The sequence below is a fragment of the Puntigrus tetrazona genome, chromosome 14, assembly GCF_018831695.1.
Source record: "Puntigrus tetrazona isolate hp1 chromosome 14, ASM1883169v1, whole genome shotgun sequence".
NCBI classification, from domain to species: domain Eukaryota; kingdom Metazoa; phylum Chordata; class Actinopteri; order Cypriniformes; family Cyprinidae; genus Puntigrus; species Puntigrus tetrazona.
In genome coordinates this window covers 872,562-891,175 of record NC_056712.1, presented here as the reverse complement: position 1 = coordinate 891,175, position 18,614 = coordinate 872,562, and the positions used below count along the sequence as shown (strand labels likewise).

At 41.0% G+C, this 18,614-nt stretch overlaps 1 protein-coding gene across 7 annotated transcripts; it reads left to right on the top strand.

Annotated features, from left to right (window-relative positions):
• Positions 1-4,158: 4,158 nt before the first annotated feature.
• On the top strand, positions 4,159-17,478 carry kdm2ab (lysine (K)-specific demethylase 2Ab). Of its 7 annotated transcripts, XM_043257739.1 has the most exons (24): positions 4,159-4,343; positions 5,223-5,261; positions 5,862-6,000; positions 6,234-6,312; positions 6,401-6,447; positions 6,547-6,725; positions 7,085-7,191; positions 7,327-7,420; positions 8,222-8,375; positions 8,458-8,573; positions 8,649-8,775; positions 8,859-9,121; positions 9,208-9,285; positions 9,366-9,632; positions 10,520-10,651; positions 10,725-10,805; positions 10,906-11,169; positions 11,664-11,696; positions 11,829-12,748; positions 14,310-14,473; positions 14,559-14,705; positions 15,932-16,072; positions 16,257-16,469; positions 16,559-17,478. In XM_043257739.1, the coding sequence occupies exons 2-24, from the start codon at positions 5,226-5,228 to the stop codon at positions 16,738-16,740; spliced, it is 3,963 nt and encodes a 1,320-aa protein (XP_043113674.1). In that variant the 5' UTR covers positions 4,159-4,343; positions 5,223-5,225; the 3' UTR covers positions 16,741-17,478. The 7 variants fall into 7 exon arrangements, with proteins under 7 accessions (XP_043113674.1, XP_043113677.1, XP_043113676.1 ...); XM_043257742.1 differs by lacking the exon at positions 15,932-16,072 and having other exon boundaries at positions 11,859-12,748; XM_043257741.1 differs by lacking the exon at positions 15,932-16,072.
• Positions 17,479-18,614: the final 1,136 nt, after the last annotated feature.

The following is an 18,614-nucleotide window of genomic DNA, read 5'->3' as shown; positions in this document are numbered from 1 at the left end:
TCAACTAATTTTAAAATCACATCTATATTTAAACCAATTTAAAGTGTTTTGTGTGTGTTTTTGTTTTTTTGACTGATATCAGGTGTTGTCTCTCTCTCTCTCTCTCTCTCTCTGTCTCTCTCTTTCTCTCTCTCTCTCTCTCTCTCTCTCTCTCTCTCTCTCTCTCTCTCTGTCTCTGTCTGTCTCTGTCTCTCTGTCTGTCTCTCTCTCTCTCTGTCTGTCTCTCTCTGTCTCTGTCTCTCTCTGTCTCTGTCTCTCTCTCTCTCTCTCTCTCTCTCTCTCTCTCTCTCTCTCTCTCTCTCTCTCTCTCTCTCTCTCTCTCTCTGTCTCTCTCTCTGTCTCTCTCTCTCTCTCTCTCTCTCTCTCTCTCTCTCTCTGTCTCTCTCTCTCTCTCTCTCTCTCTCTCTCTCTCTCTCTCTCTCTCTCTCTCTCTCTCTCTCTCTCTCTCTCTCTCTCTCTCTCTCTCTCTCTCTCTCTCTCTCTCTCTCTCTCTCTCTCTCTCTCTCTCTCTCTCTCTCTCTCTCTCTCTGTCTCTCTCTCTCTCTCTCTCTCTCTCTCTCTCTCTCTCTCTCTCTCTCTCTCTCTCTCTCTCTCTCTCTCTCTGTCTCTCTCTCTCTCTCTCTCTCTCTCTCTCTCTCTCTCTCTCTCTCTCTCTCTCTCTCTCTCTCTCTCTCTCTCTCTCTCTCTCTCTCTCTCTCTCTCTCTCTCTCTCTCTCTCTCTCTCTCTCTCTCTCTCTCTCTCTCTCTCTCTCTCTCTCTCTCTCTCTCTCTCTCTCTCTCTCTCTCTCTCTCTCTCTCTCTCTCTCTCTCTCTCTCTCTCTCTCTCTGTCTCTCTCTCTCTCTCTCTCTCTCTCTCTCTCTCTCTCTCTCTCTCTCTCTCTCTCTCTCTCTCTCTCTCTCTCTCTCTCTCTCTCTCTCTCTCTCTCTCTCTCTCTCTCTCTCTCTCTCTCTCTCTCTCTCTCTCTCTCTCTCTCTCTCTCTCTCTCTCTCTCTCTCTCTCTCTCTCTCTCTCTCTCTCTCTCTGTCTCTCTCTCTCTGTCTGTCTCTCTCTGTCTGTCTATTTCTCTCTCTCTCTGTCTCTGTCTCTTTCTCTCTCTCTCAAAATAAATTAATGATTCATTATTTGTAAACCTTCATTGACTAGGAAACGAAGGGTGCATTTTGAAGGCAACTTTTAACACACCTCTGTTTTAAGATCCATCCCGGTCTTAAAATGCAGCCTCTGATTTAAAGACACTCATTTTATTTGTATCGTCTAACTCCAGATGTTTTTGGTGTCATGTGACGTATGATTTTCTTGCGATTGCAATTCTCCTGGAAGCATACTGCGTCAGTATCTGTGCATCATCAGTCTTATTCCACACACTGTTCGGTGGCAAGTCATTTCATGACACTGTACTGTAGTTTTTTTAATATTGTTGACAGTATAAGCATTCATAATTAGCTTGGCCTTGAACTATCTTTTCCTGACTGACAGAGGAAGTTAAAAGGCCTCAGTAAGAAGCTGGCAGGGCAGGTTTAGGCTCAGCTGAGTGACCGAGGTGATATCCGCAGGTTTGTGATCTGTCCGCGTATTCTTTGTGCAAAAAGCAGAATCATGTTTTCAGGAAGCAGAGAAGAACTTCTTGTTTGGATTATTTTATGAATGTGCTCTACACCTGAAGGTAAGTGAGTGCATGATTTCTTAATCACACACAGGCCTTAAACCTAAACCTTTCCTTTTCTTTTATTCCTCTTGTGCACGATTTTATTGTGTGATATGCTGTGAGAATTTAGTGGCATTAATTGATTTTATGTGCTTTTTTTTAAACTCCTTTTTTATGTCTTTACTGTCTCGTACATCTGCGTCTTTCTCTCTGTAGAAGAAAATGATGATCATGCTATGCTGTGTGATTCTGGGGATTGTTGTCTTTTCTTACCTTTACAGCTTCTTTTCTTAATGGTAAGCATTCTACTTAGCATTCACATTTATAAGGGAGTCACACAACACTAGATGAATGTGTGCGTTTTTCTCCAGCAGTGTTGTATTTGAATTTATATATTGTTTTTGAATATACTTCCATGGAATTAACCTGTAGTCCTCATTATCATATAATGCAGTGGTTTTCAACCTGTGGGCCGCGGCCCCCCAGTGGGCCGCAACGGTATTGCAGGGGGGCCGCCAGTTATTATCAATAGAAATAATAATATTGCTAATGTACGTAAAAATGTGTAGTAATAATTAAATATCATAATTAATTAAATAACAAAAAATAATAATAAACTGTTACTATGCGTTCACTATTCCAGGTCGTTGATTGGTTTAAAAACAACCCGCCGATTTAGGCTATGTAACATATTTTTGCTGCATACATTTAAATTTTTTTTTAAATTTTGGGGCATGAAACCAGCCATAAGTAGCACAGGTATATTTGTACTAATAGTCTACAATGCATTATGTGTCTCAAAATCATTAGGATACTAAGTAAAGATCATATGCCATGATGATATTTTGAAAATGTCCTACTGTAAATATATAAAAGTGTAATTTTTGATTACGTTTAGACAACATTAAAGGCAGTTTTTCCTCAATATTTATGTTTTTCGCACCCTCAAATTCCAGGTTTTTAAATAATTATATCTTTGACAAATATTGTCCTGTCCTAACAAATATACATCAGCTTATATATCAGCATATAACTCTCAATTGAAAAAAAAAACCAAAAACCTTATATGATACCTTATATGATAGGTTTTATGATTCTGGGTTACAAATGAATATACAGTAAAATTGAGATTTATTAGAATAAAATTTTTCATTTTTAATATGCATCGTTACTCCAGTCTTTAGTGTCACATGATCCTTTATAAACTAGTCTAATATGCCGATTTGCTGCTCAAGGAACATTTATGATTATGATCGCATTGAAACATTTGCATCTTTTTTTTTTCTACCGTTTGATGAATAGTTTTCACATTTGATCAGTAATGTGTCATTGCTGAATAGAAGCAAGAATAATAATAATAATAAAAATAATTGTACCCTCATCTGACCCAAGTGTTAATATTTTGCGTGTGCTCATCTCATCTCACTTTTACTATCTTTCAGGCTGAAGTGACCTCATGACCACAGCTTAGCCGGCTCCCCTTACCTCCTGCCCTGCTGCTTCTCAGTGTTTCAGAGATGCATGTGCTGTGTAGTGTTTCATGCAGACAAACCCCTCACACACACACACACACAGAGAGAGAGAGAGAAAGAGCATGTGAGGGACTGGAGCCCAGCGCCTCCTGCTGCACACACACACACACACACACACATCTGTGTGTGGAGTGTTCAACAAGGACAATTAGCCTAAAGAAAGCAGCCTGAAAGAAAGAGATCATCTTTTTCTTTTTTCTGTTTCTTTGTGTTACTGGTTTATTTTTCCTCATTATCATGTGTCTCATATAATTTTGTCTTATATTCCAATACAATGTTTGGTTGTGTGTTTTTTTTTTGTTTGTTTGTTTTTTTGGTGTTGCTGTTTGTTTTTAATTGTAGTAAACTACACGTCTTTTGAATACTTCAATAAGGGATGTCTGTATTTCATGTGTACCATCTATTAAAATGAGACTTAAAAAAACATGTTTTTGTTTTAATGTGCTTAATTCGCGTAGCCTAGTAGTCGATGTTTAATCTTCGAAAGGTTTTTAAATATATTATATTTTACGCGGATTTAATCTCTATCATCGACCAATCAGAGGACAGACATCCTTGGATGTTTTTGAATGACGGCAGGTGGCTTTTGACTTGGCTGATTTACAAGACAATAACTATTATAATGCATCGTTTTAATCCTCTTCTTACGAAATGCGGTTGGTGACTATACATCAACCAATGAGTTTATAGAGATTACATGCGTCCGTTGATAGGTTTATATTTCAACAAAAATATTCTTTCCAGCAATAGGCTGCCATAATGACCCGATTTTCACGCCGCAGCCAATAAACTGCCCGTTATAAGCAACAATGCGAACATTTATTGGCTCGCGAAATAATGAACGAACAAGGGGCGTCAACAATCGGAAGCTCCTGTATGATTGGCGTCCGTTTGACCCAATCATCTTTCGACTAGTATGCATCTCATTGGCTGTTTATTTCAGGGGCGTGTCATGTGAGTGGATAGTAGTGGTGTGTGTGTATCATGACAATCTGAAAATGGCGGATGAAAGCGGATTGATTTAACTTTATCGTACAAAAATAAGAATATCAAGTAAAGAACGACACCGTTACACAGGATGAATTTTCAGCCCAACGGAAATTTTTGAGGCTGTTTCCACAGAGCGACTCGACACTATCGGCAGAAAGCGAAAGTAGAAGACTAGGTATTGTTTAAATGTCTTTTTGTTTTGTTTCTAGCAGGCTAAAGGGCTAGCGCGGGTTGTCAATGGTAATGCTAGTGGATTAGCTGGTTAGCCTCCACTGTCAGGGGCTTGACTTTGCCATTTTAAACCCGGCATATGCTTTCCAGCAATAGAGCAGTTACAGCCGAGTCTTGTGGGGGAAAACAAGCGCGTTTTGGGGTGAATTATATTAACATCGCCGGTTCTCGGTCAAAAGTAGTGGGGCGTTCGCTCAGGCTAGCAGCTTCAGAACTACAGTAGCTTCAACTGCAATAAATGTCAGTTATCTGTCACAGCTCTGCACTGTTTATTTGTTTCACTAGTTGCACATAAAACCATACTCGATAGCTCGGCTTTTCAAATGTGTTGTTTCGGTTTATTAACCGAGGAATGGGACGTTGGGGGTGTTTTAAACTGACTCTTGTCTGATGGTTCAGCTGGTTTATATAATGATTGTATCTCAAAGCTTAGTGAGCCTCATACCAAGACAGTATTTAACTCGCTCGTAATACCCAGAATGCTGTTAAGCAGGCAACACGGTGCGTTTTATGACTCACGAACCGCCGGCAGTTAATATCCTTTTTGATTTTTATGAAATGTAGCGTCTCGTTAACTAAATGTTGATGTAGAGCACTGTTTAACGTACGCTATTCGTTTAATCAGTTGGGACTTTAGAGTCAAGTCGTTAAGTCACGTTTTACACGCGGGTTAGTGATATGTTTAGCACTATTGCTGCCGTTTAAGCCGGTTTCAGCTCTGTTGGTTCACTAATGCAGTTATACTCGCCGCACCTGATGTCGTTCGTCGCGGCGCCTGCAAGAAACTAGTGCGATTTATGCTTTCACGTTTTTTTTTCCCCAGAGCATGGAAGAGGAGAGTTCCCGTTATAGCAAACGCCTGGTAAGTTTCTCATTTACTCAATCGCTATTACGTGCGCTAAATAGCTGTATGCAGTTTTTTTAACCGAGCTGTAACGGCGTTATACCGTCGACAGCTGGCGCTCTAGGCCTGACGTCACACCCGAGGGGTTTGTTGATATCGCCGTGAACGCGCTCCTGAGGGAAGAGACTGTCAAAACCTCATCCTCGTGTGTTTACACCGCCTTATCACACACAGACTGTGCCACAGCAGCAGTAAAATAATAAATGGACTTCTTTAATATTTACTTTAAACGGGGATCCTCCCTTTTGGATGTTCACTCGGGCCAGAAATCTGTGGTGGAGCTATTGACACTAAAGATGAGCAAAGTTTGGATGAACATATATCCTCCTTTCTTCCTTGGCATGGTTTTTCAAAATTGCCTAAAATGGTTGGAAAATGATTTTTGTGGGAGAATGCTTGTTTAGTATGAGCCTGGATTGGTTTTGTGAAGATAAAACTGGAGTTGAACTGTGAAATGTGTTGAAGTAAATGATTACATTACATGAATGCGAAACGAGATGAATCCAGCAGAAATGGCTTTAGCGTTTTGTTTCTTCATTGTCCTATCTCTGTTTTCAGCGGACTGGCACGCGACGGCGTTATCAAGATGATGGCATTTCAGACGATGAAATCGAAGGGAAGCGGTCCTTTGACCTCGAAGAGAAACTCCATAGTGACCGATACAACTCTGAACTGGTCAAAATTATGGAAGGGAAAGGTGTGTGCTAAACGTTTACGTGTTGTTTAGTTCCTGCACTGACTTATGGTGAGCTCCGTGAGTTTCAGTTCCTCTCATCCTAGCTAAACCATATTTTGAGTTCTCTTTTTCACTGGCGCCTGTGATTTGGTTTTGAAGCAACGCAATACGATAAGCTTCTTTGAAATGTTTTGCATCGTAAAAGCTTGCATATTTTGAAGATCAGCGTTAACGGTGTACGGTGTTCTCTGCAGACTTCACCTTGGAATACATCCAACGGGAGGGACTCCGGGACCCCATAATCTTCAAGAAAGCAGATGGTCTTGGCATAGAGTATGGCTTTTTTTTCATCGTGCCTCTGTTTGCAGTCATTCAACTGTTTTGAAACTTACCAGCTCTTCATATTGCCTGTCTTTTGTAGAATGCCTGACCCTGACTTTAGTGTCAGTGATGTGAAATTGTTTGTGGGTAAGAACAGACGTTTTTGTTCCTCTTACACTCGTGCACTCGGCATCTTTATTGTCAGGGACGGTGCTAACATTCCCTCCCGTGCCTTTACTCTGATAGGCAGTCGCAGGATGGTTGACGTGATGGATGTGACCACTCAAAAAGGCATTGAGATGTCAATGGGGCAGTGGAGGAGATACTACGAGACGCCGGCATCTGAACGTGAAAAACTCTACAATGTGATCAGCCTGGAGTTCAGTCACACAAAACTTGAACATCTAGTCAAGAGACCTACCTCGGTATGTGCACATGCAATTATAATTTTTTTTTGGCAAAATACCTTTGCCCAAGGGATTATTAGGAAGGGTTAGGGTTAGGGTTAGGGTTAGGGTTATATTATATATTATATATATATATAATTTTTGTAAATGTAAATAATACACTTAATCAATTATTAAAATACCAATCAATTATTATTTTTAAACTAGGCCTTTGTAGCTAGCAATATAGGATGCAGTAGCATTGACATTATTAAAACAAATTAATTTTTTTGTTGTTGTTGTTTAGTTGTAAAAGTAATACGTTTTTAGTTGAGCTCAGCAAAAGCATTCATACTTTTGTGTGCAAAACCGTTTGTCTTGGCCTGTGTTTTCTTTAGGTTGATATGATTGACTGGGTGGACAACATGTGGCCACGGCATCTTAAAGAAAGACAGAGAGACTCCACCAATGCGATTATAGACATGCAGTACCCTAAAGTACAGAAGTAAGTTTTTTTTTTTTTTTTTTTTTTTTTTTTTTGTTCATTCATACAATTTAATTTTAAGCCTTTTTGTTTGAGCACTAGGGCAGCATGAACTTGCTTTATGATGGTCGATCACACCAGCCGTGTGTTTTTCAGGTATTGTCTGATGAGTGTCGAGGGATGCTTCACAGATTTCCACATAGACTTTGGGGGCACATCAGTCTGGTATCACATCCTCAGGGGAAGGAAGGTAAGTACTGTCTTAAAGGGGCAGTGAGCTGACAAAGAGACTGAATTCAGAAAGAAATGTTTGCTTACTCTGTCTGAATATTGTCTACTTCCAACTTCAACAGATATAGTATTCGAAAAAGAATGCATAATACAGTACTACTATGTTTGCATGTTCAATTTAGTGCTAATTCATGGAGTAATGTCTGATTATTGTAGGAAATATTTAGCAAAATAATTTCGGTCTAGTCCAAAGTGTCTTGTTAAGTAGATTTATGTCTTGACTACTGGAATGTTTTTGTTTTTAAGTCTGATCTACTCAGCGAGGCTGTATTTATTTGCTCAGAGCATGATCCTTCAGAAATCATTTTAGTATGCTGATTTGCTGTTCAAGAAGCATTTGACTGTCAGTTTTAAACAGTTGGAAACAAGTTGGATATTTATATATATATATATTATATATATATATATATTATATATATATATATATATATATATCTTGTCACGTTTTTTCTTTTTTTTCAGTTTAAAGTGTCCTTTGCTGAATAAGTGTTCGTTTCTTTAATAAAAAAATAAAATAAACTTAGCGACCTTATTGAGATTTGTTCTTTCTTAGTACCTCAAACCATTAAATGTGAGAATCTTCTTTCACAGCTCTAATTGCTGTCAGGCTGTTTGATCGTATAGGATCCTCCTCTGCTTCTCAAATCGTCTTGTTCATAATCGCTGCATTTAGAAACTTTTCAAAGCCATGTGTCAGTCAGTCATCTGGTGTTTCATAACCGCCTGTCCGTACTGACCTTGCTGTTCTGAATGACCTCAGGTGTTCTGGTTGATCCCGCCCACACCTCAGAACCTGGAGCTCTATGAGAACTGGGTGTTGTCAGGGAAACAGGGTGACATCTTCCTCGGCGATAAAGTCACGATGTGCCAACGGATTGAACTGAAGCAAGGCTACACATTCATGATCCCCTCAGGTACACACGCTCGCCTCGATTAAACTCTTCAGGTAGGAATCTGCCAGGTTTTCTCTGACCAAACGTGTGTTTGTGTGTGTAGGGTGGATCCATGCAGTTTACACTCCAATGGATACTCTGGTGTTTGGGGGAAACTTTCTGCACAGTTTTAACATTCCCATGCAGCTCAACATTTACAACATTGAGGACCGCACACGGGTGAGGACTCAATCAAGCACTCGTTTATTCTCTTTACAAACTTTTTCTCACTCTTTCTCACTGTTGTCCTCGCAGGTCCCTGCTAAGTTTCGCTATCCTTTCTACTTTGAGATGTGCTGGTACGTGTTGGAGCGTTACTTGTACTGTCTGACCAACACGTCTCACCTCACACCCGAGTTCCAGAAGCACTCGCTGGGCATCGGTCAGTGCACAAACCGTGAATGCGTACGATGATATAGCAGCGCAAACGCAATTACGTTGTCTCATCTGTGTTGTGTTTCGCAGGGCTGAAGAAGGAAGATGTGATTAAACAAGGCTTTGACGGTCAAGAAGAAAACGTAGTGAAGGAGGAGAAGGAGGAGATGGTGAAAGAGGAGCCGGAGGAAGAGGCAGCATCTCCTCCTCGTCCAGGGGTGAAAGTTCACCTGACGCCCTTCGAGCTGGAAGGACTCTGGGAATTACTGCACAAGTTGGAGGAGTTACCAGCACACAAGAAATGTGTTCCAGCAGGCATCAGAAACGCCCCAGCACTGCTCAGTGACATTAGAGTGCGTACATGTGGCCACACAAATATAGTTGTTTTGGGGGGTATAACATAAGCTCATGTCTTTTACTTTTTCTTTGGTCCCAACAGAATCTGCTAGAGGAACATGCCAATGATGACCCCAAACTGTCTTACACTGGAAAACCAATCGTCAAATGGCCCAAAAGGGTAGGTTGTGCACCATGACCGGCGTTCATTCGGCACGCGCAGATGTCGTGAGAAGTAAAAATGTATGTGCTTCTCTCTAGCCCTCATGGTATGAGCCTCCGCCGCCGCCTCTGTCTCTGCTGTACCGCCCGCGCGCTCCCGGCTCAACCCCCATCCTCCCGCCGGTTCCTCGACCCGTGAAGCCGTCTTCCTCCATCTCGGCCCTGAGACGCAGACGCGTGCGCTGCAAACGCTGCGAGGCCTGTCTGCGCACCGAGTGCGGCGACTGCAACTACTGTAGGGACATGAGGAAGTTTGGAGGACCAGGCAGACTCAAGAAGAGCTGTGTTCTCCGTCAGTGTCTTGCAGTGAGTATCTGTGTTTGGTGTTAAAAAGACTCATGAAAAAAAGATTATAGCTTTTTTTGTGTGTGTTTTGTGTGTGTGTGTGTGTGTGTCTGTGTGTGTGTCTGTGTGTGTGTCTGTGTGTGTTAGAAAAATTGGGTTAAAGTTTCATCCGTTTACACACAAGCACCTTTAAAAAGTGTGGGGTCCGTAGGATTTTATTTATTTAAAGAGTCAGAATAGGTCAAAGCCATCAAGATGTCTTTGTTTTTATCAAAAGTAATTTAGTAAAGTGATTTTTATGTCCATCAAAAACACATTAAATGTAAGTAAAGTGTCTTAAGAGTTCAGATAAGTGAACAACATGCTTATTCTGACTTGTGATTATAAAATTTTATTGTTTTTAAACTGTTAAAAATTTCTAAAATAGTGCCAAATTGTAAAATTGCAACAGTAGTGTTTGGCGTGAGCGTAATTTGTCTTTTTAACATGTCATAAATAGGTTTTTGTTGTAAATATAAATATGCCTGACAAAATTGGTAGACTAAATGACATTTTAGTGGGTGTTTTCTGTAAATGAGAGAAAGTGTATAATTTTTTTTTTCTCTGCAAACAAAAATTACATTTAATATGTTGTCATGTGGCAACAATGACCAAAAACTTACATGTAGCATATTCAAATTAGAAACTGTTAATATTTCATAGCATTACTCTTTTAACTGCATTTTGTTTGTTTGTTTGATTTGTCAAATAAATGCGTTTTTTTTTTTTTTTCCTCAAAATTACTTTTACTAAAATGACTTTTTCAATAACAAATCTATCAACATTTTTGACACATCTAAATTGTGTAAAAGTGTGTCTCTGTACTATGTTAGAGAGTGTTGCATCTCACCCTTGCGTTGTGTTTCTAGCCGGCGCTACCTCTTACTGCAGTGTGTGCCATATGTAAGGAAGGCTATCAGGAGTCTGAAGACTCGGAGTCTGTCCAAACGCTCATGGAATGCTCCGAATGCGCTCAGATCACTCATCCAGAATGTATAAAGGTATGTGTCGGTCACGTCTTGTTCATATAACTGTTATATGTACTTTTATGTTAATCCCACATGTATTCTGCAGGTGCCCGGTGAGGGTATTATTAATAAGGACCTTCCCAGCTGTTGGGAATGTCCAAAATGTGTCCAGGGCAAGAAAACAGAGGTATGCTTCTGCTTTTGACGGCTGTCCTTTTTTATGCAACACGTCACTTCTGATAATTGGATCTGAATACGAATTGTAATTTTATTTATTTCTCTTAAAGTCTTCCAGTAGTAGCGAGGAGGAGACGGACAGCAGCGTGTCCAACGGCAGTCGCCTGTCTGGTCCTCCAGCTAAGCGGGCATACAGAGAGGGGATCGGGGTGGGGGGTCTGCGTAGGGACCGCAGAAGTCGCCCGCCCCTCTCCCCCTCCTCCCTCCCTCTGACCCGCTCCAGACGACAGCCGCCTCCTTCCCAGAGACTCCTGCTGCAGCACCAGCAGAACAGGAGGAGAGCAGGAGCGCTGGAGTTACACCTCAGGAAAAGGGTATCACATTATCAATTAAATACTACTACAATATAATACGTTTTCTATATAAATATATTTTAAAATGTAGATTATTTCTTTGGTTAAAGCTGAATTTTGAGCATAATTTCTCCAATGATGATTAATTTAAAATGTACATCTTTAGTTTTATTTAATCGATGTTTGATTGACTTTAATGCAGTATTTCTAAATTGCATTTTTTAAAAATAAAATTACAAGCTCCAATCTTACTACATATAGTTTCTGGGAATTTGTATTGTTTTTAAGTAGTAACATTTTCATAGGTTTCATATACATATAATATGCTATTTTATATATATGTATATGTGTATATGTTTTTTTTTTTTTTTGTTGTTGTTGTTTTTTATATTACTTCAATTAGATCTGCTTGCCCAATAATTTCACACAAAACAAATGTCTCTGGTTGGCCTGACTCAAGTGGCCAGTTCCAAATTAAGTGAATCTGGTTTTGATTTCCTATTATTTTTTTGCAGATAAAATTAGAAAGGAACAAAATCCTCCAGTCGGTGAGTGTTTAACCATTAACATTTGCTTCCCTCATCGCAGCGCTTCTGTAATCCCGCTTTTACCATTCTCACATGCTCTCTCTGTCGCTCTCGGCTGTGCTTTCGCTCTCTCTATATCTGTCCATCTCTCAGACCCGTTCATCTGTCTCTCTTTCTCCAAAGCTCCTGCGTCAGCGGAGTCTGGAGAGAGGGGGCGTAGTCAGACCGGGGCACGGTCGGAGCATTTCCCGTGGCCGAGCGATGCCCCCCTGTCGCGGAAGAGGGGTACGACTCCGAGGCGGTGGCCGAGGGGGAGGCCTGAGAGAACGAATGGAGATGGAGGTTGAAAGAGATGACGCCGTAGAAGGGGAACAGGACGAGAGGAAAGAGAACGGACAGTACAACGGTAAAGAGAACCGTCCTCAGAGACGAGGGGGTAAAGCTGGTGAAGACGAGAACGGAGAAGGTCATCGAAATGGAGAGAGCGAGGGGAGCAGCGAGGGAGGTGAGCCGACTCCATCTGACACTTCTGTGGTGCTAAATGATGATGTCAGAGGCCAGGGGTCCTGCGTCACAGTGACATTACAGCCATCGAGGGGTCGGCGCGACCCTAGCGCCATTGTTCCCAAACTGGAAGCCAACTTGTCTTCTAGAAGCCTTCCGCAAAATCACAAAGCCCTGCTCCGTCCCCCGCTACGAAACGGCGCCCCTCGGTCAGACAGTCCTCATTCGCCCGCCGACAGGTTGCACGTTAACAAATCACATGCCCTTTCATCATCGCCGCACACTCTGACCCGAAGCGCATCCAAACACACACACACGGTGCGGAGTCTGAGATCAAATTTCAAAGAGGCCCCTCACCGGCTGACTCGAGAGAGGATCGGGAAAAAGACTCGATCGGAGAAGGCAAAATCCTCAGACTCTTGTTCCAGCTCCACCTTGCGGCCCTCAGCGGAGCAGAACGGAGGGAACGAGCCGGGCTGGGAGAGAGAGGTTTGGGTATCCGTGTTCCGATACTTGACTCGGGCGGAGCTGTGTGTTTGCATGGCTGTTTGCAAGAGTTGGTACAAATGGTGAGTATGCAATGGGCACAACACACCTGGGGGTACAATGAATAAACTCCATGAAATAAAAATTACAATTAACATTCTAATCCATTGGACGCAAGGTTTTAAAGGAATAGATCACCAAAAAATTAAAATTTGAAAATATTTATCTGCTTACCCCCAGGGCATCCAAGATGTAGGTGACTTTGATTCTTCAGTAGAACACAAAGATTTTTTAACTCTAACCGCTGCAGTCTGTCAGTCATATAATGGAAGTAAATATCAATGAAACATTGCAAAGCGAAATGGTCTGTAGGAAAAAAAAAAAAAGCAAACAGTATGAAACGTCTATGTAAAGATGTATGGACCACGATACTCAAAGATCTCTGTGCCAGAGAAGGTTGATGCGTCATGTGACGGATGTTGTGAATGAGCTGAGGAGAGACTGTTTTGTGTCTTAATTCCTCAAGTTGTCTCCACAAGCCGTAGGGTTCAGCTTTGGAATATTTAGTTTATATTGACAGACTGAAATCTGTTTGTGTTCTACTGAAGAATCAAAGTCGCCTACGTCGTGGGTGCCCTGGAGGTGAGCATGGAAACGTCAAATTTTCATTTTTGGATGAACTATCGGTTTAAAAAAAATAGGGGAAGATCCTCCAGCTTCATGCTGGATTGTGCTTGGTTTAACTCATTGAGCAATATATGATAATTCACTTCAGTCATAATACAGTATAACACAATAATCCTTTTTGTTAGTTTTTTTATGTATCATGCATGCTGTACATATTTGTATATACGTGCATATTTTCAAATAGCTATTGTAATTTCAGAAATGTACTGTAAAAATGTTTAACTATAACTGTATGTTTAACACACAACAATTTTAGGAAAATGGTTGCTGCATTTTAAAGCCTGCATAAACTGATAGAGAGATCTTGAATATATTATTTTGTGAAGTCACAACCACAGCAATTAGTCTATTTGATCATTTTCATATTAATTGTATGGCCCTAAAAATACTTTTCTTCAAAAAAATCTTAACGTCGCTAAAATAACAGAGGACTTTGATATCATGCACTGTATCATGTTCCCATGACAACGAACACAGCGTGATGTGTGTCAGATGTCGCCGTTTTAATGTCATGAATGTCTTATTGCTGTTAACCGTTGCAAATAAACATACATTTAGTTTTTTTAAAATATAAAAAAATCGAATACAAAGTTGACAAATTTGCTGACGCGCACCCTGCTGCATTCCTTGCCACAGGAACATGCTACCTGAAGATAACGAGGAAGTTGCATTCCAAACGACTAAATGACACGAGCCCTGCTCACTCCAAAGTCCCCACTAACAAGGGGAAAAGGATAATCGCTTGATGATTTAAAGTTTATATTTATAATCGGCTGTCTCCTTTCTTTGTTGGCCGTCTTGTATTTTTGATGCAATGTGTTTTAGGATCACTTTCTTGAAGTGCGCAGTTGATGAGAACTTTGCCCAAACTGAATATCTCGCCACACTACATTAACCAGGCTTTGTAATAGAGCGAAGATATATGGGCGTGCTCTAATACGGTGGTGTGATTCATAGGGGCTGTGACAAGCGTTTATGGACGCGGATCAGTCTGAGCCGCTGCCGCTCTATAAGTCCTCAAGCCCTCACGGGCATCATCAAACGGCAGCCTGTAACACTGGACCTCTCCTGGGCCAACATCTGCAAGAAGCAGCTCAGCTGGCTCATCAACCGCCTGCCAGGTGCCTGTTCTCACATCACCACTGCATCTTTTTTTTTTATACACTGTACATTTTACGGTATGACTCACAGGCTGCACTCTCACAGGCCTTAAAGATCTGGTGCTATCAGGGTGTAATTGGGCGTCAGTCTCAGCACTGAGCTCTCCAAGCTGTCCTTTACTACGCTCTTTAGACCTGAGCTGGGCGGACGGCGTCAAAGATGCACAAATCAGGGAGCTGCTGAACCCACCAGGTAATCCTTAAAACACCACCGTTTTTTTTTTCCACATTTGACTGTTCTTCCCTCAACTTAGATGAGTTGATGCATATCTGTCCCGTCTCGGTGCTACTATGTTAGCGTTTAGCTTATACCATTCGTTCCTTCGGCACCAAACAGACATGAAGTTTGAAGCCACCAAACACTTCCATGTTTTCACCAATTATAGACGGTCACACGAGTAAGTATGGTCCATTAAACTCTTACATAGTAACGCTGTGCGACAGAGCGATTAAGTGCACGCATTGATACGGGACATATATGCATCAACTGTTATTTATTGCTGTTTCTTGTATTACATGAAACTAGGGGTGTGTGCAATATTGACAAGTATTTCGATGTTTTCTGGGATTTTAGTGATAATGATAATTAGGCAGTATTTAGCTGAGTGTGTTTTTGTGCCGGTGCCATGGCTGGTTTAGGCCTGTCGTGAACAGCTGACTGCTAAAGCTCGTCATTATGTGCAGCGGTCAGTTCACAGCAGTGTTTTGTCCTAATTTTAAAAGGACGTTTTACTTAAATACTTGTATCATCTTTTGCCAAATTTTTACTTTTAACCATTGTTTTACTTAGAAATGAGACACCAAGTAAAACAAGGCCATATGTATCTCATGGAAAGAAGTGGATTAAGTATGCATTAAGTAAAAATAAAATTAAATCGACAATCCATCTTTGCACTGTAGCAGTGATAAAGAAGGTGCATCTGAAAAAGCTGTTTAAATGCAGCTCAAAATTAAGTTGCATGCATTTACATCTGCGTCTTAAAAAATGTAATGGTAGCATTATAGAAGAGGTAACGCTTGTTAACTATTATCTACAACTTTTACCTCAAACCAGTTAATACACACAGGGCTTCAGTGAATCACCTACGGCTCTGAGTGTTAACCGCCGTTGATTTGAAAACAGCTGATGGAGGTTTACTGCTAATCAAAGAACAGGCTTTACCGACGAGATGCTCATATATGCATATAATATATAATAGCACATGCTGAGCAACTAATGGGTGTAACCCTAAAATAAAGCGTTACCAATGTAATATTTAATTATGAAATGGCTTTAAGAAAATGGTTAAGTATGGAAAAACTAACTGCTAGTTGTGGCAAGACGCTGTCTTGTTTCACCCAATAAAGACAATTAGCTGAAAATGTACTCAAACTCGTCTACATCTTGGATGGCCTGAGATAATTTCTTCATGGGAACAGAATTGGAGAAACTGGGCACCAAGACAAATCTCACCGATAGATCCTCTGCAGAGAGTGGGGGTCGTCAAAACAAGGCCAAAGAGCTGATAAAAACATTAATCGGTTTAATGAAGAAAAGAACTCCTCTGTATTGGACTGAGGGTGAGTAAATTTGAGCAAATGTTCATTTTTGGTCAAACTTTTTATTTTGGTCATCGAATTTTTTTTTTTTATTACATCGATTTGTTTCAGTAGCACCCCTACGTTGCTTGGACACGCGTCATCTTTAATTTTTAATGTCTAACTGAAATGCACACCCCTGCTTGAAACCCCGTGTGTCCCACAGGCAGTGACAACCGTTCCAAGATGAAGAACATGCAGTGCTTGTGGCTGTGCGGCCTGGAGGTGACCGAAGCCACGCTGAGGCTGATCATCAGACACATGCCTCTGCTCACTCGTCTGGAGCTCTCTCACTGTCCCATCACAGATGGTGCTCTCAACCTCCTCAGCGCCGTGGGCTCCTCCACGCGCAACACACTCACACACCTCAACTTAGCAGGTACGTGAGCGCATCCGTCCGCAGCTCCAAACCAAGGAGTCGGGTGGTAACCGTGAATGAATATCCTCCCTGTTTGATGTCCTCATCAGGTTGCAGCCGTCTGACGGACCGGTGTCTGGTGTACCTGCGGCGCTTGTCCTGTCTCTCCGTGCTGGACCTGCGCGGCTGCAAAGGGGTCTCGCGGCAGGCGTGCGAAAGCTTTATCTCCGAGCTGTCCGTCAATGCCCTCTACTGCCTATCAGATGACAAGCTCATCCAGAGGATATCGTAAAACCCGACCTCCTCAGGGAGAGAGACTTTGTGAATATTTGTGTGACTGAGAGGGAACTCTGCGTGCGTGTGTGTGTGTGTGTGTGTGATGGCGTCTGTAGGGAAGCTCTCTGTTTGACAGAGACCGGGTTTTAAATGTATAGCGGCTAAAGAGGGAGGAGCTCAAAGCATCCAGGGCGGGGCTTATGTATAAACAGGTCTGGGTGATGAGTATTCTTTTGTAGTTATCTATTTCCTTTTGTTCTGTGTACACACAAACACTGCAATTGGCAATCAGATCGGTTCTCAGGCCTGTCATGCCATGGGCTCTTCTATTAAAGAGATCAACAGGTGCTATTCCTTTACAGTTTGATTTCTATTTCAGAGCAGCTTTCTGTCTGCCTTTTTAAAAACCTTCGCTTCTACCGTCGAACGATACTCTAATCCACTGTCCAGACCTTGTCATCTCGTCACAGGTCCGTTTATCCTCAGTAGTGTGAAGGTTTTTTTTTTTTTTTGTTCTCCCACTCATCCCCTAAATGTCCTTTTACTTGAGGAGTACCTTTTTTGTTTTAAATTCCTCTCCCTCCTTAATACCTGAGAGTATAGAGATATATAAATATATAAACACCTTTGTGTAAATGTATTCCTCTCCTGTAGTACGACAGAAAGAAATCTGTAGCATTATAATTATTTTCGGAAGCTTTTTCACTTTTTTTTTTTTTTTTTTTTCAAGAAAATAAAAATGATACAAATGTGAGCTTGAATTGATTCGATTTAATTGGAGACGCCATTTTATTAAATGTTTACAATATGCTATTACTTGGTTAACTGGTTAGCTAAATGCTGTGCGATTGGTTTAGGTGACTTGCGACACTGGATATAAAGTAATGCGTGCACTGACTATTAAGACCTATCTGTCCTGTGTAGTCTCATAATGCACATAATGTATTTATTCATTATGTTGGCAACCATCTTTAGCGACCGTCAAGAGGTAAATGGACTACGGTTTTAAATCTGTAAAAATCTGAATACAGAAGACTGCTCAGGTGGGTTTCATAAATCTGTATATCCTTGTCTGATGTAGTCTGATCTCAGAATAGTTTATGAATTCAGCTAAATGCTGTTCAGATTCTGTCTGTACAAACTGGTCTAAAACCAGTTCTCTGATCTCAGGTGAGTGTTTAAATTAGGCACACGGTCCCGTCTGATGCTGTGGTCATGATGCCGTCCGATTTCAGATAACTATAACTTTTAACTGTTGCTCTACGATCCCAATTGAGTTCAGTCTGATCTCAAATGTCTATATATTTCACATTTTGTGCGTTCTCATTCCGCGTCTGGGCTTAAATTGAGTTTAGATGGCGTTATCTATTGAATGAGTAATCCTCCATCGGTGTCTGAATACATTACTGTCTGATCTCAGATGTGTGTGTGTGTGTGTATATACATTCACATGATCCTGTCTGATATCAAAGGTTTGAGTTCGCATCCCTGTCTGATGTTATTTTTAAAGATTCTAATTCTGATCCAACGATTTCAGACAGCTATTATTTTAACACATCGCTCCGATTACAGATAAGTTTATAAAGCTATATTTATGCTGTCTGATCTCAGAAGGGTTTCTGAATTAAGCACATCCCAAACTAATCCAGTATAAAAAGATTATAAATTCATGCCGTGATGATTTTGTCCGATCTTATTTTAGTGTGTGTAAATATACAGTACATTCAGAACCAAATGCTGTCTGATCTCAGGTGAGTTTCGACACGTGACCCCGTCTGATTTATGATTATACAAAATCCCTGTCTGATGTCATTTCATTATCAGAAATGTTTCGGATGCTGTTCAGTGTAAACGTTTGGCATGAAGCCATCTCATCTCAGATGAACTCAT